This window comes from Engystomops pustulosus, chromosome 7, assembly GCF_040894005.1.
Source record: "Engystomops pustulosus chromosome 7, aEngPut4.maternal, whole genome shotgun sequence".
NCBI lineage: Eukaryota > Metazoa > Chordata > Amphibia > Anura > Leptodactylidae > Engystomops > Engystomops pustulosus.
Window position 1 is genome coordinate 112,078,942 of NC_092417.1, and position 23,787 is coordinate 112,102,728.

The 23,787-nt window shown below is 42.3% G+C and overlaps 2 protein-coding genes across 4 annotated transcripts in view; one reads left to right on the forward strand and one right to left on the reverse strand.

The window, feature by feature from the left end:
- Window positions 1–7,455: 7,455 nt before the first annotated feature.
- On the reverse strand, window positions 7,456–17,763 carry PDCD2L (programmed cell death 2 like). 2 transcript variants are annotated; one of them, XM_072117594.1, is made up of 8 exons: window positions 17,569–17,763; window positions 17,160–17,267; window positions 16,230–16,393; window positions 12,475–12,544; window positions 12,063–12,385; window positions 8,773–8,886; window positions 7,806–7,951; window positions 7,456–7,719 (listed from the first exon to the last, which is right to left on the reverse strand). In XM_072117594.1, exons 2-8 carry the CDS (start codon window positions 17,262–17,264, stop codon window positions 7,589–7,591), a joined length of 1,053 nt encoding a protein of 350 aa, XP_071973695.1. In that variant the 5' UTR covers window positions 17,265–17,267; window positions 17,569–17,763; the 3' UTR covers window positions 7,456–7,588. The 2 variants fall into 2 exon arrangements, with proteins under 2 accessions (XP_071973695.1, XP_071973696.1); XM_072117595.1 differs by having other exon boundaries at window positions 17,672–17,747.
- A 950-nt stretch (window positions 17,764–18,713) lies between these two features.
- Window positions 18,714–23,787, forward strand: part of TRADD (TNFRSF1A associated via death domain) — a 30,465-nt gene continuing 25,391 nt past the window's right edge. Inside the window, exon 1 of one of the 2 annotated variants that reach the window (XM_072117596.1) lies at window positions 18,714–18,814. The gene's annotated coding sequence lies outside the window, so the exon portion shown is untranslated. Of the gene's footprint in view, window positions 18,815–19,035; window positions 19,057–23,787 lie in introns of those variants that run through there. The other variant, XM_072117597.1, reaches the window with a different exon arrangement.

Sequence of the window (23,787 nt, forward strand, 5' to 3'; positions counted from 1 at the left end):
AGCTGTATATAGTGATTGCTGTGGGAGCTGTATATAGCGATTGCTGGGGGAGCGGTATATAGTGATTGCTGGGGGAGCGGTATATAGTGATTGCTGGGGGAGCTGTATATAGTGATTACTGGGGGAGCTGTATACGGTGATTGCTGGGGGAGCTGTATACACTGATTGCTGGGTGAGCTGTATACGGTGGTTGATGGGGGAGCTGTATACAGTGATTTCTGGGGGAGCTGTATACGGTGATTGCTGGGGGAGCTGTATATAGTAATTGCTGGGGGAGCTGTATACAGTGATTACTGGGGGAGCTGTATACGGTGATTGCTGGGGGAGCTGTATACACTGATTTCTGGGGGGAGCTGTATATAGTGATTGCTGGGGGATCTGTATATAGTGATTGCTGGGTGAGCTGTATACAGGGATTACTGGGGGAGCTGTATACGGTGATTGCTGGGGGGAGCTGTATACGGTGATTGCTGGGGGGAGCTGTATACGGTGATTGCTGGGGGATCTGTATATAGTGATTGCTGGGGGAGCTGTATATAGTAATTGCTGGGGGAGCTGTATACAGGGATTACTGGGGGAGCTGTATACGGTGATTGCTGGGGGAGCAGTATACGGTGATTGCTGGGGGAGCTGTATATAGTAATTGCTGGGGGAGCTGTATACAGGGATTACTGGGGGAGCTGTATACAGTGATTGCTGGGGGGAGCTGTATACGGTGGTTGCTGGGGGAGCTGTATACGCTGGTTGCTGGGGGAGCTGTATACGGTGATTGCTGGGGGGAGCTGTATACGGTGATTGCTGGGGGAGCTGTATACAGTGGTTGCTGGGGGAGCTGTATATAGTGATTGCTGGGGGAGCTGGATATAGTGATTGCTGGGGGAGCAGTATACGGTGATTGCTGGGGGGAGCTGTATACAGTGATTGCTGGGGGAGCTGTATACGGTGATTGCTGGGGGTGCTGTATACAGTGATTGCTGGGGGAGCTGTATACGGTGATTGCTGGGGGAGCTGTATACGGTGATTGCTGGGGTAGCTGTGTATAGTGATTGCTGGGGGAGCTGTATACGGTGATTGCTGGGGTAGCTGTGTATAGTGATTGCTGGGGGGAGCTGTATATAGTGATGCTGGGGTAGCTGTGTATAGTGATTGCTGGGGGAGCTGTATACAGTGATTGCTGGGGGAGCGGTATACAGTGATTGCTGGGGGAGCTGTATATAGTGATTGCTGTGGGAGCTGTATACAGTGATTGCTGGGGGAGCGGTATACAGTGATTGCTGGGGGAGCTGTATACAGGGATTACTGGGGGAGCTGTATACAGGGATTACTGGGGGAGCTGTATACGGTGATTGCTGGGGGAGCAGTATACGGTGATTGCTGGGGGAGCTGTATATAGTAATTGCTGGGGGAGCTGTATACAGGGATTACTGGGGGAGCTGTATACAGTGATTGCTGGGGGAGCGGTATACAGTGATTGCTGGGGGAGCTGTATATAGTGATTGCTGGGGGAGCTGTATATAGTGATTGCTGGGGGAGCTGTATATAGTGATTGCTGGGGGGCTGTATATAGTGATTGCTGGTGGAGCTGTATATAGTGATTGCTGCGGGAGCTGTATATAGTGATTGCTGCGGGAGCTGTATATAGTGATTGCTGGGGGGAGCTGTATATAGTGATTGCTGGGGGAGCTGTATATAGTGATTGCTGCGGGAGCTGTATATAGTGATTGCTGCGGGAGCTGTATATAGTGATGCTGGGGGAGCTGTATATAGTGATTGCTGCGGGAGCTGTATATAGTGATTGCTGGGGAGCTGTATATAGTGATGCTGGGGGAGCTGTATACAGTGATTGCTGGGGGAGCTGTATACAGTGATTGCTGGGGGAGCTGTATATAGTGATTGCTGGGGGAGCTGTATACGGTGATTGCTGGGGGAGCTGTATACGCTGGTTGCTGGGGGAGCTGTATACGCTGGTTGCTGGGGGAGCTGTATACGCTGGTTGCTGGGGGAGCTGTATACAGGGGTTACTGGGGGAGCTGTATACACTGGTTGCTGGAGGAGCTGTATATAGTGATTACTGGGGGAGCTGTATACACTGGTTGCTGGAGGAGCTGTATATAGTGATTGCTGGGGGAGCTGTATACACTGGTTGCTGGAGGAGCTGTATATAGTGATTGCTGGGGGAGCTGTATACACTGGTTGCTGGAGGAGCTGTATATAGTGATTGCTTGGCCTTAATCCGGTCCTGGCTGTATCTGTTTTGTACTCCATGGCGGTACTTTATGAAATGGCGGCCTTAATAAAATCTGGGGGGAGGGGCAGTGTGTATGACATTGTTTTATCCGGGTGACATTATACTGTAAGTAACTGTGGTATTTTTAGGGGTGCAGTGAGGGGGATATGCTTCCCTCAACCCAGAATATTTCTATGTGGTAGTAGGTGGGCCCCCAAAATCAATTTCACTGGTGGGCCCCAGGCACCCCAGTCCGACCCTGGCGGGAGGGACCCCGGAGGTAGGTAAATGTTTATTTGTTTTTCCAGCATCCTCCTTACCAATAGGTATTGTGCTGTCTGACATCCCCTTTAAAACTTAATCATAAACAGTTTTGAGGTGGTGCAGTTTCTCATTTTAACGGGTGAAAGAAACTGAACAGGGGAATCACATTTGTTGAATATGGTTTCCCCTTCGAAATCAAAAGTTCAGCTTATGTCATTCCCCTGTCAAATTAACAAAGCTGCACCTAAGGGTGAAGACACACATGGCGTTTTTGGGCCGTTTTTTCTAAGAGCATTTTCAAATCGTTAAAAACGCATGCGTTTTTAACGATCTGAAAACGCACTTAGCAAAAACGGCCCAAAAACGCCATGTGTGTCTTCACCCTAAAACCACTCACACATACCACTGACTCAGTTTAGAAATGAAATCAAAGCGCAAGGGGGCATCTCACGGCCCAATTGCCTATGCGTTTCAATAGGAACGCATGCAACCTGTAACCAGCACCGAGTATCTTGCATTTAAACAATAAATTACAGAAGTTGCTTGTTACCGATGCATGAGTTTCCATAGAAGCGCATATGCAATCGGGCCATGGCACACCCCCATGTGCTTTGATTCCGTCTCTAAGCAGAATTAAAGTGGTATGTGTGACCGCTCCATAAGGGCTCATTCAGATAGGTTTGCCTACTGCACATCCAAAAAAAAAAAAGGAAGCAAGTGATGCCCATGTTCAGTCCATATTATATATGCATCCGTTTTTTCGCACCCGCAAACATGGAAGGGATGGACCACATACAGATGTCATCCAAATGCCATGCACTTATTTTGGAAGTTTATTTTTTTTCTATGGAGGTCTATGGTCCGCACATCCTGCAATTTTTTTCTCTCTGCACATCCTTGAGGAAAAAAAAAGTGTGAACAGGAATCAATTGGTCAATATGCCATCCAGAAAAACAAAACAGATAGAATATGAATTAGCCCTATGGGTGAACACACATTGGTGTTTTTTTTTTTTTCACTGAGCCCATTTTGGCCTATGGACACATACAGATTGGTTCAGTAAGGCATCAGTGAAAAACCACTGAAGGCAGGACAGAAAACATTTTTTTTTTCACTGATCAGTGGTCAGTTTAGAATTTTGTGCTCACTGACAACATTGGATCAGTGGAAAAAAACTGAAACGTGAAAATCCCGTTGAAAAGAAACATTCAGGCATCGGTGAAAAATCACTAGTTTTCTCTTCCCGACTTCAATTTGTATGTGTCCATAAACCAAAATTGGTTCAGTAAACAATCACTGATGTGAAAAGAAAAAAAAAAACGACTTTCTAGGTTCAACAGTGCAGCTGGAATTTCTCATCAGTTTAGCAGGGAACATGGTGAGGATCTGTCTCGTCATACAGTGTCACAACGTTTCAGAGCATTTGGACTGAAAACCCACTCTACAGTGACCAAACCTGTCATTAGCAGAAAGAATCAAAAGGCTAGACTCACCTTGCTGAGGCGAGTGTTGTGTGAACAGAGGAAAAGGGGTGCACAGTTCATTAAAGGGTGATGCCACCCATTAGCGTTTTGATTCCGTTTTGTAACAGAATCAAAGTGCACTGGGGCGGCCTGCGGCCGATCACATATGCGTTTCTACGCAAACACATGTGTCACGGCGAGGACGCCGCCGCCTCGTCACGTGACGTGGGGTGCAACTGTACGGGTTAATTTAGCCTGCTCAAACTTGCGCTCACCTTTCACTCAGGACACAAATTGAGCCTAAATCACACCTCATACAGATCCAGCACCAGAACCAGACCCGCTGCCACCACTTATTGCATTTATACTGGGACCAATAAGTATCCCACTCTACATCAACTCTTGCTCTCAAGCAGTCACTTTGTCACACCACTACACATGCACACTCAGCACTCCAGCAGTTACACAGCTAACCACACTTCACAAGGCTATGAGTTCGCAGAGCATACAGGGACCAAAATTAAAGTGAAAAGCTTTAATTACAAAAAGTTGATCAGTGCATAAAAAGATATTAAAAACAAAAGAATTACAAAGGACACAACACGGCAAAAGTTATAAAATAAAAAGGGAGAAAAATAACAGAAACTTACAACTTAAAGTAAATCCTGATCCCTGGAGGTGGGAGAAATAAGGAACACACTCAGCTTGTCAAGCAGCCCCCAAAATGTGAACACCAATTCTTGGATTTCATATTGTTTTATAACTTCTCAGTTTGGTTCAGATTTCAGAACCTCCCATTCATTAATTAGTCCAGAGGGTCATTCACGATTGGGCAAAGTGGTAATGAGGGGGGAGAGTCCAGGAATATTTTAACAGTCTTTTGTTTCCAAATCCTGATGCAGAAGAGGGGGGGGGGGGGGTAGGGAGACCAAATGTCCTTTGGGGTCTGAACAGACCAGTCTTCAGTTCAGAGGTTATCAGGCTGTTAAAGCTCCAGGATGTCATAAAAGCTGCCTGGACGCTTCAATGGATGCCAAATATTTAAACAAAGTTTGTAATTACCCTATAGTTAAACCAATCTTATACATTCACAATTAATATCTCCTTGACAACATGTGATCAGCAATCTGCGTCCAGTTTCTCGCATTTACACAATACAAAACACCGGCGCTGATTGCCGATCACATGCATTTGCATAAAAATGTATATGATCTCGGATGCGGGCTCCCCTAGTGCGCTTTGATTCCGTTACCAAACGCTAACGTGTGACACCACCCTTACTGATATAAGCGGGTTTAACCTATTTGGATCTGCTGGAAAACATTATTTTGACAAACTAGTGAAAGACTGAAGCCAGAAAATGTACAGAAATCAGTGAAAGATGGTGGAGGAAGTGTTTGGGGAATGTTTCTGCACCAGAAGTTGACCCTCTCATATAGCAAGATCAGAACCATCAACACCGCCCGGGTTCATTCCTTGCGTTCTTCACACAGTCAACCAGCAATTTTCACTCGGGACAATGCCCCCTGTCACACACATCAAAACAGGTAAAGCAGTTCCTTGGAACAGAAAGCATTCAAATAATGAAATGTCCAGCCCAAAGACCTGATCTAAACGTAACAGAAAACCTCTGGAAAATCCTTGGTGACAAAGTTATGGCCAAGAAACCCCAAAACAGTCAGAGAACAGTGGACCAAAATCACTAGGGATGTCCTGTGGCTGCAGATGTGCTGAAGTCATTTAAAGCTTGTACACTGGATACACATATAGGGCAGCACGGTGGCCAAGTGGTTAGCACTACAGCTTTGCAGTGCTGGGAACCTGGGATCAAGTCCCACCCATGTCAACATCTGCAAAGAGTTTGTATGTTCAGAGAGACCTTTTCCAAACATGAAGCCAGGATTTGTAACACAGACCCATTCAACAAATGTATCAAACTGGTCACAGCGTAAGGCCAAACTGTTGAGACTTGAATACAAACAATTCTTTGTTTGTTATTTCTCAAATTTTTATTTTTCAATGTACACAGCTGTATGAGGGCTTGTGTTCTATGTAACAAATTGTACTTTCCACTTACAGTATTTGATATTCCATACTTTGTACTTGAAAGGAGGAAAAAAAAACCTAAAATGTGTTGAAATGCTGTATCAGGCTCTGGGGCATAGGGACAGGTGGGCATGCAAGGCCTCTGGAATTTGTAAACAAACATGTGTCTGGACCGAGGAGGGGGAAACTGAATGCCTGGAGGAGAGTAACTAGAGGAGAGATTTACTTTTTTTTGCCCTCCCCAGCCCAGCTAAGTTTTTTTTTTAATGGCTGGACAAACCCTTTAAACCGCTTTTACTGTCAGAAGATGGTGGAACATAAAAAAATTGTACCAAAGTTTAGGTTTTAATAGATCTAAAACAATTAATAAAATAGAAAATTGATACCCTCAAGTGTACTGACCAAATGATTAAACGGAGGTGGTGTCATTTGGAATGGATAGTGAAAGCTGTAAAAATAAAGCCCACAAGAAAATATGGTAGTGTAAAAAAATGTTTTACCACATTTGGATTTTTTTTTATTTCTCCTTCTCAGAACTTGGCATGGAATACTGTTTCTAGAGACTACAATTTGTTGTTCAGAATTTTTTTTTTTTTTAATTCCTCATATAGCAGTGTACACAGAAAAATTTTAGATTTTTAAAGATAAGAGTCAAAAATGCCCCCCCCCCCAAAAGAAAAGCGCCTCGTCTTTAAAGAGAATTAAGTTTAATACTTCTAGTCCAGATAAAACTATAGTTCTGAAGCATCTTTTCTTACAACTGTCATTTACCCTTGGTGTAACCTAAGGACCATGTCCATACACAGTTTGTCATTGGCAGTTCTGATTGGGAAGTATCATGGCATGTTCTATGTTAATTTACTCAAAGATTTCCTGGAGGAATAAAAGAGGAATGGAACAAATAAATGGTCTAGTTAATGAACCTGTTTTCATAATTCCAATTGGGACATACTGAATTGCTAGATGGCATCCTCTATTCGAGATCCTCACACCTTTTAGCTATGGTGGAGAGTTTCTTTCTCTGAAAGACCTGTCCTATCACACATTACAGGCAGCCCACCGATTTGAATAGATAACCTGTGCAATGCTTTATTTCTGGTGTTGCTGCAAGGAAACTGAACACTTAGGCCCCTTCTACACTCGCAACGCATGCTGCCTGGATCTCACGGCCCGAACGTTGCAAAACGGAACTGAACTGACATGCTGTGTTCAGTTCCGATTTGCAGCGTTCGAGCCTGAGATCCAGGCAGCATGTGTTGTGAGTGTGATGAGAGTATGATCACTGAATGCTGCAGCAGGAGGTTATCCAATTAGTACCAAGGGATTTTGATAAGAAGGGATTGGAAAAAGTGTGATCAACTTCTTGTCTTGGTTGACCTCACCATTTTCACAAAATATTTTACTTTTTTTTTCTGGTGGTCGCCAATATAATTCTTACATGGACCAACGCAAGTATAAGATGGATTTTCTTTAATGTTACATTAACCTTCCTGCAGATGTACTGAACAAAGGTTCTTCTCTTACTGCAACATTAATTGTCTTATTGATACATTATTGTCTATAGAGATAAATACAGTCTACTGTTCTACTAGTTGAAATATCTTTGGTCAGGATCTTCCTGTACAATGCAGAATTCCTGTACTGGACTCTTGTCACCTTCTTCCCAACAGCTTCTCTCACAGGTGAAAATCAGAACCGTCCCAAACTCCAACAAGAGATCTGTTTTAAAGATGTTAGACACATAAGCATCAGATATCTTATGTACAAGCAGATACAAATTGTCCAACGTTACCAGAAATTCTTACCAGCTTTGGTTCCTTGCAACATTGCCACAAGCGCTGGCATAAGCTGGAACTCGAAAACTCTCCGTGCTCCACATCGCGGACACGAGGATGGCTGTGATGCCTCATCTGGGGAGCTCATGTATAAAGGGGTTCCGTTCCAGGAATACCTATGGATTTTTGGACATTTAATACTGAATACCAATCTTTTATAAGAAACATTCTTAATTCCATTCAGTTTTAAAAGTATATAAAAGTATAGTTGGCTCTCTGCTAGCAAAGAGGATTGATGGGGGCATCTGTGCAAGTCTGCAAATCACCCGCACAGTATCCCTGGCGTAGCACATAGCCAGGTGGAGAATGGAGGGGGAGCGAGTGCTCTTCACCCCTCCCCTCTCAGTAGAAAACTGTGCTGTAGACCTTTATGAAGACCCTGATCCGGCCTCAAATTGTGCGGTCAGATCACAAGCCCACATTAGGCCGTGTGCGCAGGGCTTTAAAGTGAGTGAATGTTAAAAATTATATAAACAGGTTAGGAATTTGTATGTCATTAGGTCAAAATGTGAAACCCTCATGACAGGTTTGCTTTACAACAGAACTCCATAAAAAGATAAATGTGGGTGCATCACACACTTCATACCCTGAAAACCTTGCAGATGTAGTCAGGGGTGAGTTACCGATGCTCGATTTACAAATTATTGTCCAAGAATATTCAGAGAAACATGTTCCACATTTATTGGGGAACATCGTCAGACCAGCCATATAGGGATCAACTTGAACCAGCATTCCTTAGGCAGCATTCACACGTTCTGCTTTAATAAATGTATAGGATTTAATGGCGCCTTTACTTTTAAAGTATTAAATCTTTATATTTTGAAGGTTGTGACCACCTTAAAATATCTAGCTGAAAAGCAGATTTTGGTTCTAGTGATTTTTTTGATTATTTATGGGAATATATTTTAGTAATGTGTCGTTAGTAGTAGTCATTTACCTGAGGATCTGCTGACGGCACGGCGAGATCTTTTTCAGGAACTTATGAAACACAAGGTCTCGGTTCTGTAGAGGACACTTTTCATATTTTTCTCCTTCCCCTTTGGCTTCACAGCTGTAGAAGGAAAAGAGGCATCTTAATGGTTACATTTATAAAGTGTGCACACAGCTATAAAAATGATCAGATCCACTACAACTTTGTGATGCCCTCTATGGAATCAACTTTTGTTACGCCTGGAAGAACCTAAAACTTTATTTGTGGATATGTATAGGTGGAGAAACGTAAATCCATGAAGTGATAGGGCATGTCCTGCATTATTAGATACATTAAACCAATGAATTTCAACTAGATCAATGGCACTTGCCTTCACACTTCAACTTCCTGCTTTTTGTAGTGCCACCAGGTCCTATACTTGCAGTTCATGCACATGTCTGGACTACCTTTTAATGGCTTGCCCTATAACCAAATCAGCCAATTACACTGCACATGAACAGGTTTATGTTCGATTTTCTCCCCAGCTAGAGCTACCAAAGCTATAAATTTCCTAGTGTCAGATTTAGTTAGCCCGTTTGTCTAGTTTGTCAGGCGAGTCGATGCAACATCACAGCAGCCGAAGGGGGTTGGCACACGTGGCGTTTTGAATCCCGTTTTTTTAAATAGACCATTTGAAAAAGTGTGCGTTTTTTTTTTTTTAAACGCATGTGGTTTTTGGCCTTTGTCCGTTTTCCATTTATCCTAATTAAGATAATAGGGAAAAACAGTAAAAAAAAGCATGCCTTTTTAAAACAAATGCGTTTAATGGACTGCTTAAAAACTGGTTCAAAACGCTACGTGTACCACCACCCTTAGTATACTATCAGAACCTGGTGGTGCTGCTCTCGATCAGCAAGAGGCAATTCCCCGGGAATAGGAGACAAGTGCTAACTTTGAGAAGCGACTGGAACAAAATACTATAGTGCATTACAGATGTTCTCACTATCGTCTCACCATAGTACTCGACATTTCTCACACATAGGGTTAACTATGTAGGTTTGATCTATAAAGAGTATATAAATACTGTATACTCTCCAATCCAGTAGTCTCAGTACAGTGGCCGACCCGATACTGAAATCAGTTACGTCTACCAAGACTCACTACCATGTTTTGATCTTGTCCCTTGTAACTGACTGGGGAATAAGCTGCAGGAGCAGAATCACACAATTAACCCCTTAACGCTGACGCCACTTTTCACCTTCCTGACACGGCCCATTTTTTCAAATCTGCCCTGTGTCACTACAAGTGGTTATAACTTTGAAACGCTTTAACATATCCAAGGGATTTTAAAATTGTTTTCTCGTGACACATTGTACTTCAGGTTAGTTGAAAAATTTTGGTGGTATGTTTTGCATTTATTTATGAGAAAATCAGATATTTGGTGAAAATTTGGAAAAATTCTTGATTTTCGAACTTCAAAATGTTCTACTTTTTCCATACATAGTCAAAACCGCAAAAAAACGTGATAACTAACATCCACTAAATGTCTACTTTATGTGGACATGGTTTTTTATGCATACTCTTATTTTTGTGGGATGTTATGGGCCTTTGAACGTTAGGTGCGATTTTTCACATTTTCATGAAAAAAGCTAAATCCTGCTATTGAGGGAACCTGCTCAGGTTTCAAATCACTTTGAGAGGCCTAAATAAAAGAAAACCCCATAAATTACCCCATTATAAAACTACACCACTCAACGTACGTGAAACAACTTTTATGAAGTTTGTTAACCCTTTAATTGTTTTACAGGGGTTAAAACTAAATCGGATGCAATTTTGAAAGTAAAATTTTTATGGCTAAATTAATGTGTATTTCAAAAAATGTACAAATTCTCAGTGGATAAAATACCAAAACGCTCCACAAAATTTGATACCCAATCCCTCCCGCGTATAACAATACCCCATATGTGGTGGTAACCTGCTGTATGGGCACACGCCTGGGCATCGAAGGGAAGCTGCGCCATTCAGAGCAGATTATGCATTGTCACTTTTTATTGGCTATACAATCTTTATTTTTTTGAAAATTTGGACATGTAAGGGCTTATTTTTTGCGACATGAGATGCACTTTACAAATACTTCATTTTAGTGGGTCATTAGCTTATTGATGAGATTTTATTAACTCTTGAATGTATGGGTGAAAAGAAATTGTCAATTTTGGTTTACTTTGTTTTCGTATCTTTGGGGGGTCGTACACCGTACGCTAAAAATATTATATCTTCATTCTATAGGTCACTACGATTACAGTGATACCTCATTTATATAGTTTTTCATTTATTTTTACAATTTTACTGGATAAAAACTAATATACAGGAAATCTCATTTGTTTTTGCATCGCCATCTTTTCGGAGACGTAACTTTAATATTTTTTGGTTGACAGATCTAGTTTAGGACTTATTTTTTACGTGTTGAGTTGTTCTTTTCAGTGGTACCATTTTTGCGCACAACTTTTTTTGATCACTTTTTAGAACATTTTTGTGTAGAGATTTTATGAAAAATGTAAATTTTTGGCGTGTTTTTCGGGTTTTGTTTTCACGGCGTTCACCGAGCCGGTCCAATAATGTTTCTGAGTTATTGTACGGATTGTTACGGACGCGGCGATACCAAATATGTGGGTTTTTCTGGCGATTTTGTGTTTTTTTCACTTTATTGCATGTGTATAGGGAATATTTGTGTTTAGGGGACTTTAACTTTATTTAATTATTTTTATTAAAAAATTATTTTATGTAATGTTTTTAACATTTTTTATTAACTTTTACAGGTTAGCTAGAACAAGTGATCCACTGATCACTTGTTCAAGCTCTTCTTCACATTACACAGTGTAATACAGATGTATTACACTGTGTAATGTAACACACTGAGCATGCTCAGCGTGTTACAGCCGGGTCCTGTCAGAAGGCAGGAGCCGGCAGCCGGAGGAGGATCGCCGCGGGGGGTCCGATTCTTCTCAAATGCCCCTTGTCAGGGGTTAACACCCGCAATCGGAGAAATCTCCGATCACGGGTGTTAGAGGCAGCTGTCGGCTATAATATATAGCTGACACCTGCAGCTTCTGGCGCCGGCTCCGTTCAGGAGCCGGTGCCAGAAGCATGACGTAGTAGTACTGCATTTTGCGGGAACGCACCTCCCGCGATGCAGTACTATTACGTCAAATGTCGGGAAGGGGTTAAGACTAGGAAATAGTGGGTGACCAAAGCCCAGAAAATGCTGATAAATCTCCGTAAATTTTATTTTTCCCATATGGAATTGTGTTTGCACCCACCTCTCTAAGGCTTCCATTGCTGATTTTTCTTGTTGCTCATAATTCTTTAGAAGACGACGAGCATGGTCCAGATCCATGTCCCAAGCACAGTCCTCCTCCTCTGCAACTGCTATATAAAAAGACCTGAAGACAGAGTCACAAGACTGTAATGGCTCTGGTGCATCAGTGAGTGAGAGGTTCTGGAGCTGTGAGGTCCAGTCTGTGGGCACAGGCGCTGCAGAGGAACAAGCATGGTCAGATTTCACTGGTGGGACTTCTGGTTCATCGTCAATTCCCCAGTCGTCGGCACCTTCACACCAGTCTGTGGCTGCCATCTCCTTTTCCTGTATCAAGACAATAATCACTCTTTAAAAAATTAAAAATAAGATGCACTTATCTAAAATGTAGTAGTGTACATATAAAGCATATGCACCTGCTTCGGCACATCTTGTGTGACCTGGACCTTATGGATCTCAAGGCACTGTGATCGCAATGTCACCCAACTGTAAGACAGACCAAAAAAAATAAATAAATAAAAAATACAGCTATACAATATAAATGTACTGCAGAGTGTAACTACCAATAGGCCACAAATATCAAACAAAAGGCTCACAGCCTTGTTTTATCTAGTCTGCCTCCCTGCCCCTATGCTAAACCTGTCAGGAGAGCAGCATGAGGGCAGGCAGAGGTCGAACTTACATTTCCAGAAGAGTAAAACTCATCTTACTATTTTTGAGGAGTATTATTAGCAGAGGAGGAGTATGATATTTTTAGTAATACAAATATCTAATTTATTTCCGTATACAATGTTAATAGACAATATTTAACCCCTTACCGACATGAAACATAATATTACGTCACATGCCAGGTGCATGGCGAGGGCTCACGGGCATATTGCAGCAAAGACTTACCAGTAACAATCGCAGTCGGTGCCAGCAGCCTGCGGCTTAGAAAAAAAAGCTTGCCAGGTATCGTTGCTCCCTGTGACGTCACCGGGGTGCGGCGATCCATCGCCATGACAGCTTCGGGTCTGAAGACCAAAGGCTGTCTCGTTTTAACGATCGGCACATTGTAATGAATGAGGAGGAAAATCCCCATATACTGCTATACTGTAGTATGGCAGTATTTGATAGGATCAATCAGACAACCTAGGGTTAAAAGTACCCTAGGGAGTTTGAAAAAGTGAATATAAAGTTAAAAAAAAAAAAATTATTAATACCCCTAAAAATTCAAATCACCCCCCTTTTCTAATTACCGTATTTTTCGGCCTATAAGGCGCACCTAAAATCCTTTCATTTTCTCAGAAATCAAAAGTGCGCCTTATAGGCCAGTGCGCCTTATATATGAACTTATACAGAAATGTACTACAGACAAGATGTACTGTACATTTACCAGTGTTTAATAGCTCCATCCCCAGAAATTTCCTGCACCTTCCCACACAGTATACAGGGTCCCTGGCTCCTGAAGTGCCCTGGCACCACAACTAACATTGTGCCCATCCTGCCCTCCCCTAGCACGGAGAGACCGGAGCTGCCATAGTGCTGACCACGAGGCAATCATCATCAGCAGTAAACAATCCCCCATACCTGCCAGCCCTGTAACAGGGGAAAGAGAAGGAGCCACAGGGAACCCCACAGGAATAACACCCTGGCTGAGGAGGGAGGGAGAAGGGGCAGAGGGAGACCGCTTAACCCCTGCTGCATCACCCTGCATTAACCCCCAGCAGCCATACCTCTGAGATTGGAGCTCTCTGACACGCTGAAGACAAGTTTCCCGGGAAGTGTAGCTGGCTTGAACTGTGCACGGGTCTGCCACCTGCTGGTCATTTTTAAGTACTGCATTTGATCCTGCGCCATATACTCCAGTGCGCCTTATATATGAACCTAGATGTCTTAGTAGGCATTTATTACAGGTGCACCTTATAGTTCGGTCCGCCTTATAGGCCGAAAAATACGGTAGACCCAGTACAGCTCTGATCGGAATCGCCAGTCAAAGGTGTTTGTTTTCCCCTGTAACTGAGGTTCTTACAGATGCCTCAGCTACAGGGAAAAAAAAAATAAATAAATAAGAAAAAAGGATAAAGTGAAATTTAAAATAAAAAAAAAAAAAAGTGAAAATGTCCCCCAGGGGTCTTTTATGACCTCATGGGGGACACAAAGTAAAAACACAAATAAGTATTAATAAATATTCATAAAATTACAATGACATTTTCCCATATTATTAAAAAAAAAAAAAAAAATCCCCTGCTACACGACAAAAAGCATTGCCATAGTCGCCCCATTTTCCCGAGACTATACTTATTATATATCAAAACGACTGAAACAAAATAGGGAATTCATTAATAATGTTTAGGTTGAGTTAATTTTAAAATTAAAAAGTACTATAAATTAGTATAAATCCACTTTTAACCAGAAATAAAAATGGAAAAAAAAAAAAATTGAAACTTTTTATACCTTTTTAACCAGCTCTGTGTGTCCCTAAAAAAACACAGCAAAAAAAAAAAAATTATGGCCTGTAAACCGACGCAAACGAAAATTCGCTAAAAATGCCCAGTCACTAGAGCCTTTTCAGCCTGTCACTAAGGAGTTAAATTGGGAAATAACAATGATCAAGGAGTGCAAAATCCTGGAAATCCAACAGAAGAAAAGCTCCACCTTACAACCACTGTGGACAAACAGCTCTCACAACGACACTATTGTGCCGATACTAGAATGTAGATATCGGAATTGCGGTATTTCCAACACAGGAAAATCCTTTAACCACACCCTACATACAAAACAGGAGATTTCAAACTTAACACTTTATACTGGATGGGAATTCAATTACTTTTTAGGAGACTTGGGAATTCTGAATTAAATTATCTCAAAGGAATCAGTCACCAAAATTTGTACCTTTTATATATCTCATACCCCAAAATAAATGTGCTGTAAAACTCCTTTTAATACATAACATACAAATAAGCAGACCAATAATTTGTGGATGCTTTGGTCATTTCTGTACTCACTAGCAGCCCCCTAGAATGCCAAGTGTTTCTTATATCTGCAATAACCTCATGTTTATTGTTTAAAGAGGACCCGTCACCCAAAATTTCGGCACTAGGAGCTGCTTACTAAAGTCCGCTCTGAGAGTGGTCCAACGATTACACTGTAACCCGCCGCAGTGTTAGATAGTGTTACCGGAGGTTTCTGGTAACGCTATACTTCTAACACTGCAGCGTCTGTTCAAGAAGTAAGCAGCTCCTAGTGCCCGAAATTTTGGGTGACAGGTCCTCTTTAAAGTAGAATAAACATGAATGCACTCTGCAGCTGGAATAACCCCGTTGGACAGGGATGATGAACCTTTTAGAGGCAGAGTGCACAAACAACAATCAAAATCCACATAATGCTTCATGCTCTGTCACAGCTTTCAATTCTTTCAGCACCCTAAAGACATCAATACAGTAGAAAGAGAAATCTGTATTATCATTGTAGCTTCCCTCCAGAGTGCCCTGAAGAGATGGGCGAAAAAAACAAAAACACACACACCGCACAGCTCAGGGCAGCAGCTCCGACGTGTGGCTATGATATAGTGCTGAACGTAGCACATCCTGGGCTGCCAGGTACTACAGGATGAGGCCTTGAGTCCTGTCTATTGAACTCTATGGCCTAGATGTCCACAGAGAGAGCTCAGAGTGCCATAGGTTCACCACCACTACCCTAGGCAATTTATTCAGGATATGAAATCAATGAATCATCAGTAAGGGTCAGGACCATAGTGCTGACCATCACCAACTCTATTGGGCTCAAGCCCCATGTATACATTTCTACATTATCAGAAGTACTAGCAACCAGTCTTCACACACAAGGTGGCTGTAAGAACTAGTTACCTTTGAGGAGGTGGAACACTTTACCTAATATTTTTGTGGGATATTAGGTTATTTTAGCAATATACATGTATTTAAAGTACTGCACCACTTTATTTAAATGTGAAGTAAAGCCTCCAGTTTTTTACCTCAGCAGCCTGACAGATCATGTGATCATAACATGGCTGCAAATGGAGGTATATTGGTAAATTACCTATTATCCTGCCCCCAACACATTACAAAAAACATGAGGTAAAGTGACAACCCTTGTATAATATAACAGATATATCTAATTAATATATTCAGCTTTAATTCATTAGTAAATGTATTATTCAACAAATAATTACCTTTGTGGCTTTCCCCAACATGACTTTGTACTGCAAGCAAATACATAGATAACACGATGATAATGTGATCCCTCTAGGGGGCAGTACACCTGGACAACATGGCAGAGCACCGAAGAACAGAGGGGGCATGAAGGAAAAGAAAGCTTCACACGTGGCACTGGGTCCTGGCAAAATAAAAATTGGTAACATATCTACGTCTGAATATGATAGAATTACACGTTATATTTTATTTTAAAGAGGACCCGTCACCCATAAAAAAGGCAGTAGGATCTGCTTACTAAAGTAAGCAACTCCTAGCGCTACCCCATTTTTAGCAGTGATAAACTGCTAACTTTATCGGAACTTTCCGATAACACTAGCAGACACTGCCGCAGAGTACAATAGGAATGCGCTCAATGCAGTCCAGCATATTCACGAGGGGGTGGGACTAGGAGATGTGACTGTCGCATGAAGCCTGGCAGTCACCACCGGCCTATGGAGTAGGAGGGATGGCCCGGGGAAGAGACAGCGTCTTAGACCACCCACTCATGAATACGCCAAACCGCGAGCAATTGTACAATTGTGCGAGCAAACCGCAGTGTCTGCTAGCTTTATCGAGGGTTCGGATAAAGCTAGCAGTTTATTACAGCTAAAAATGGGCTAGCGATGGGAGCTGCTTACTTTAATAAGCCCTGGGTGGCAGGTCCTCCTTAATGTCATAACTTATCAATATAATGCCCAAGTGGTCACTAAGGTAACCATTTTACAAACAATGATCATCTTTTTATATAGCGCCATCATATTCCGTAGCGCTTTACAAATAGAGATTATGTAGTGGAAGGGACCAATCAGAGCCCTCGCCCTCCATTATCTTGAGACAATTCCACTATAAAGAGATGAAGAACAAGGTTTCTATAAATATTTATTACCAAACCCTGGAGGCCATCTTACCGGCAGCCCCCCGATCTTGCTGACATCACAGGAGGCTTTGCCATCTAGTGTGGCATCTTTAAACCCCAGCAGCACCTGTGGCTCTTGGGACATGTGTTGCGCCATCACCTGATGCAAGGAAAAGATTGAGGTGTTAAATGAGGCGTGAACCCAATGTTACATAGAGACCATGTTCCATCTAATGTCTCCATCAGGCGCTACATGTAAATGTATAAGAATACTGGAGTGTATATGCAGCATGTAAACCATATGACTAGAGACAGAGAATCCCCTGGTGAGATGCAGTGTACAGGGGTAACGAGATGCCATCAGGAAATCCCATCCATAGCCACACAGATCAGCAACTACAACTCCCAGCATCTATGTGGAGGCCGCCATAGCAGTGCGCTACCACCACTACGTCTGTTACCTGGAGGCCTAGGAGACCATGTTACATCGGCCGCCACTCATACAGGCGCCTCCATACATGTGCTCTATATGGAGCGAGTCACACAAACACATGACAACCTAACTTCTGCTGCCGCCTGTCCGCCCAGCAACCAATGCAGTGCTAAGCCGCGCTGACAGCGGGATCAGCTGACCATTTTACTGACACCTATGGAGCCATTCAGCTTCACCAGGAAGCAATCAGCAAATGTAGGCGGGTCGTATATTTAACACTTCTGCTGCCGAGCTACTTGTGCTACATCTGAGAAATAGCTGATCCTTCCTCTGTAGGGAATGGGACTTATTTAAGACCTGATGGAAGTTTTCTTCTAATCCTCACTATATGGATGGGTCTCTCACAATCGCAGTCCGCTTTATCTGAATGCGTCTCTGGATACTGTGGCTCTTTAGTGGTTGAAGCTGCACAAGTCTGGGAGTTTGTGGCTTTATGATTTTATCATTTTTCCATTACAAGTGATCCCTGTGTGACTAGTGAAATATTCTTGACGTTTACGATCCGATTGTTTTGTTTATTATGGACTATGTGATAGCACTATACAAATAAAGATTCATTATTATTGTTAACCTCTACCCTATAAGAACTTCAAAGACTAATCCACAGTTTTTGCCTCTTTGTTACTAAATGCATTGAAAAACAAAAGCTCTAAAAATAGCTGCACAGGTCACATAGAAAACGCGCTTCTGGTTGTGTCCAGAACATGCAGCCATTTGTTTAACAGCGGCAGTTGCCCATAGCAACCAGATTTCAGTCTTCCTGGTCAAACACCAGAGTGGTTACTATGGGCAACTTTTCCCCATTTTATTTGCAATATCTTTGTGTGCAGAAATGTTCATATTCTCCTACAAAACACCCAGTAAAAATCCAGATGATGCATTTTTTTAACTTCCTGATAAACTTTGTGTGTGAATCTAACCTTACAGGGGCAGTTATAGAGAGCCCAGGAGAGAGGGCACCATGTGTCATACCTTAGTGTCACTGTAAGACGCCTCTCTTGATATTACCTGACTGTATATACAGTGTATTCATGTAAATACATGTAATACAAAGCTTGTACTCAGTGTCACATTGCTTGTGTAATGCACTTTTCTGTTCTCTTCAGCAGCTAAAGTGTTAAGTAGGTGGGGACTAGCCTTGGTGTCACAGGCTGGGGGTGTAAGCTGCACGAGATTTCGGAAGAGCTAACAATCAGCAGGATTTGGGAAAACAGGTAAATAATAGAAGCTTTGTAATTGTGTAGAGGGTCACGGTAGTGTCTGGGATCAGACACTGTACAAGATGAGCTCTGTAATGTGGAAGTACCTTGTGTCACTATAAATATGCTGTAAGTCGTAGCTTTAGACCTCAAGATGTAACTTTCCTCCCTGTTGTAAAGACCCAGAACTTTTACAGGACCTTGGTGTATCTCTGAGATGCCTCTTACATGTAGTTTGACTTGTGAGGTGCCATAATGTGAGTAAGTATGGAGACCTGCACCAGTAGTCTGGGCATGGCATGACATACCGTAATGGTTATTATATGAGTGACATCAGGTACTGCCAGAGCCAGAAGCTACCAGCTCTGAAAGTCAAATTCTGGTACCCTAAAGACGTATTCTGGATACACATAAAGATAATTGTTTGACTATGTAAGTGGGAAAGAGGAGCCCTGAGAATAGGGAAACCCTTTAAGGAACAATGATATAACTTTATGTCATAGATTGCCCTACATGGAGGCTCCATATAGTATTTTCATCATTAGGATCCAATGGGCACACATCGAATGCTAGACAGATTAAAAAAAAACTCTGATCCCATCTTTTTAATCTTTTTTTTTTTTTTTTTTACCAATGGGTTAAGAAAGACCCCTAGGATGGGCACAGGTAGAAGTCTATTAAATCATGCCAGAAGTATGATGCAAGATTGTGCAGCTATTGACCAAGGCCAGTGTGCATGTTTTAACTGTGAATTTCTACCCTTACCCTAAGGGCGCGTTCACACATTCCGCTAGCATCGCGTTCGTAACACGACACTAGCGCACAGGGGGCGGGGCTCGGGGCAATCGCATATGCGTTTCCAGAGAAACGCATTCGATCGGGTCATCAATTGCATGTGTTTCCCGGGAAACGCATATGCGATCGGCCCGAGCCACGCCTCCTATGAACGCGCCCTCACACTGGAAGCCAATAATGCTTTAGAATGCAATGTACTTCTCATACACGTCCCCTAAAAAATTATGATAAAACAGATATGGCTCTCCAAATCTGCCAATGCTTACATTTTTTATTTTGTTTCTTATAAAACCACTTTCATGGTGCAGAATTTGTAAAACTTGTTCACAGCAATGCTTCCAGTGTCCATTGCTTTATTCTATTATGTGCTTGAATAACGGACACCTAAAACTAGTGGTAAACTAGAGGTAAGAATTATGAAATTTAACGATGGACACCACGAATGGTGGTTAGAAAAAGGATGAAGTAATAAAAATAGTTAAAAAATTCTTGACTTTTGTCATATGAACATTGGGGCACATTTACTTACCCGGTCCTGACGCGATCCCCGATCCGGACTGTCCGACGAGGATGAAGTCTGGCGCGATTCACCAAGATCGTGTGCCCAATATCCTGCATGTGTCGCTTCCCCGCTCAGGTCCCCCGGAGTTCACCTTCTTCCCGGTGTATGTCAGTGCATGTCTTGCGACACAATTTGAATTTTAAATCCCGCGCTCAGTCCGAGCGGGGAAACCCGTCGGAAATGCGGTGTGCGGACCCTTAGTAAATGTGCCCCATAATGTCACTAAACGGACTAATTTTTTGTATTTTCATTAAAATGTAGGAGCAGTTAGAAATACTGTGTTGCCTTTATTGTGCGTCTAGGGCTTTTATGTTGCTTCCGTCTGCTGACAACTTTTCAGGAACTGCATGTATCTGGAATTTGTTAGGCTACATTCACATGACATTTTTTCAATACGTTCAGTATAAACGCCAGGAAAGCTCCTGGTATATGCACTGAGCATATCTACAGGCATGTACATCCTTCTTGCCTCCCTCCCTCTGCGCAGTATATGTCTTTACTGTGGGAAACACAGGATGATAAGACTTAGCAAGCTACGGCTTGCATCCTGCTCTCTCCTGCTGAGTGACAAATATGCCCAGCGGAGGCCATTACAGGCAATGCGGGCTTATTTACTAAGGGTCCGCAGATCACATTTCCTTCGGACTGTTCATGGATTTGCGCCGCTGGGACAGCTATTTAGAAGGAGATTGTGTCGCACGCAAACGTTTTTCTGACCGCTTTCATGTGACAGAAATCAGCGGACGGGACATGAGACGATCCGACTGATTCGGACTGAGCGCGGGATTTAACTTTCCAATTGTGTCGCAAGATCAAGCATTTACATGCACCAGGAGGAAGAAGGTGAACTCCGGCGGACCTGAGCCTTGTATTCATCCTAGGCCTACACAGAACATACACTCTAATCTTAGAACAGTTAGATCACTGGATCTACACCATGACCCCCAGTGCTGAACTTGAGAGTTTAACCAGTCCCAGCATCCTCAAGTCCTGGCGATCATATTCAACTGGTGAACTCTTGTGGAGAAGCTCTTTAAAACCGAATGTTCCGCTAAAGTTGTGCAGGATTGAAAATACGAGGTTGTTGTCATCCTGAAACAGACCCATAATTATGTCTGGTATTGTAACGCAACTTGATTGTCCTGAATGTCAGAGTTTCAGTAAAATATACTATTTGTGGTGGAGGGGCACTGTTTATAGACAAACACAACCATGTTTTTCATGTCAGAATGTGTTCTAAAGGAATGCTTCCATATTAACTGCATCTTTAACCTCTGGTTTAGAATTCTTGCTAGATATTTGTGTCATTACGTTACGCCTGATTCATATTAAATTTATCAGCACTTTGTGTTTTTTAAAATATCAACGTGAGTCATTAAACAAAAATTCCACATTTACTGGAAGTGAATAAAAGAGAATGAAAGATTTAGGGTTCACACAGTCAGCTTTTCAGTTGCAGTTTTGGAAGTCCAAAGTGGATTTAAAAATAATCAGGAATAGTGACTCTCACCCATTGTGATCCACTCCTGCTTTTGGCTTCAAAAACTGCATAGGAAAAACTGAACATTTGAATGCACCCTCAGTAATTCAATGTGTGAATTGCTCAATTGCCGTGTTTAGTTTGAACATGTAAAGAGAGCAGTGTCCTGCTCTGACCTGTGGCTGCAGCGATAATCACTAATGAGGCTAGCAACATGCCACATGTACATACTTATCTGTAATAATAATTATGAATATAATAACAATTTAGGCCAGTTCAGATATATTCAGTGATAAGTCTATCATATAGACGAGCAATAGTAAGGAAAGAGCAGCATTGTGACAACAGATCTTTGTCCAGAGGTAGCTTGCACGCCTCTAACAACCTGAGGTGCGTGTAGGGCATAAATGAAGGATCCAAGGAAATGAAGTACAGGCAGTCCCCGGGTTACATACAAAATAGGGTCCGGAGGTTTGTTCTTAAGTTGAATTTGTATGTAAGTCGAAACTGTATATTTTATAATTGATGATCTAGACAATTTTTTTTCTTTTGTCCCAGTGACAATTGGAGTTTCAAAATTTTTTGCTGTAATGGAGCCAAGGATTATCAATAAAACTTCATTACAGACACCTTATAGCTGATTATTGCAGCCTGGGACTATAGTAAAGCTTCCAGAGAGCTTCACCAGAGGTCAGAGTGGGCAGAGGGGTCCGTCTGTAACTATGGGTTGTCTGTAAGTCGGGTGTCCTTAAGTAGGGGACCGCCTGTATATGGTAATCCAATGAGGTGAAAATGGCTCCAAGGAGGGACTGAAACATTGTATGTTACATACTGTTGGTGAATATACAATTTATACGTCATTGGAGTGCTGCTTCCTTGGATCCTTTCATTAGTGATAAGCCTAGGTGTAGTCCCAGCCTTAGGCTGGTGGCACACGTGGCATTGTGAACCCGGTTTTGGGCCGTTTTTAAGCAGTCTGTTAAAAAACGCATGAGTTAAAATGCATGCGGTTTTGACCCGTTTTAATTAAGATAATTGATAAAACTGGTCAAAAACGCATGCTTTAACAGACTGCTTAAAAACGGACCAAAAAATACAGATTATCTTTAGAAGCTACTGGAGTGTGGAGTCGCTTGGCCAAGAACCTAGACTAAAACGGGTTCAAAACGCCACGTGTGCCGCCGGCCTTAGGGCAGATAGACACTGGCTTCTCTGTTGTGTACTGTTTCCGTTTTTGCATTCATTTTTTTTGTCTTCATTTGTTTTTCCGTACATTCATATGATTCTGGCTTTCTGATTTCTTTCACATCTGAAAAAAAATTGAAGGTTTAACATTAGTTAGAAAACAAGACATTTGGTTTCCTAGCATCATCAGTGAAAGAAAATGGACTGTCAAGACATATTTTTAGGTGTTCCCTTCTATTGCTTTCCATGATCCACAAGCATGAAAAACATTAGACAAGTTTTTTTTCACCGACAAGGGATCATTTGAAAATAGATGAAATGGCTCAGTAAGGGTGATGCCACACATGGCGTTTTTGGTCCGTTTTTAGTCCGTTTTTCCCAATAATCTTAATAGATAAACAGGTTGTAAGCAGCCAAATGCATGGTAAACTGCCAAAAACGGACTTAAAACGGATGTTTAAAAACGGACCAAAAACGCCATGTTTGACATCACCCTAAGGCAGTGATGGCGAACCTTTTACACTCACCGGCCACTTTATTAGGTACAGTAACGGGTTGGCTTTCAGAACTGCCTCAATTCTTCGTGGCATAGAGGGGTGCTGGAAGCATTCCTCAGAGATTTTGGTCCATATTGACATGATGGCATCACACAGTTGCCGCAGATTTGTCAGCTGCACATCCATGATGCGAATCTCCCGTTCCACCACATCCCAAAGATGCTCTATTGGATTGAGATCTGGTGACTGTGGAGGCCATTTGAGTACAGTGAACTGATTGTCATGTTCAAGAAACCAGTCTGAGATGATTCCAGCTTTATGACATGGCGCATTATCCTGCTGAAAGTAGCCATCAGATGTTGGGTACATTGTGGTCATAAAGGGATGGACATGGTCAGCAACAATACTCAGGTAGGCTGTGGCGTTGCAACGATGCTCAATTGGTACCAAGGGGCCCAAAGAGTGCCAA

Excerpts from the sequence above, each read along its gene's own strand:
- PDCD2L (XM_072117594.1), bottom strand. The coding sequence starts at position 17,264 with ATGGCGCAACACATGTCCCAAGAGCCACAGGTGCTGCTGGGGTTTAAA. Across the intron at positions 12,386-12,474 it reads CACAAGATGTGCCGAAGCAG|GAAAAGGAGATGGCAGCCAC; the intron begins GTGCATATGCTT and ends GTCTTGATACAG. Across the intron at positions 8,887-12,062 it reads GCAATGGAAGCCTTAGAGAG|CTGTGAAGCCAAAGGGGAAG; the intron begins GTGGGTGCAAAC and ends TTCCTTCTACAG.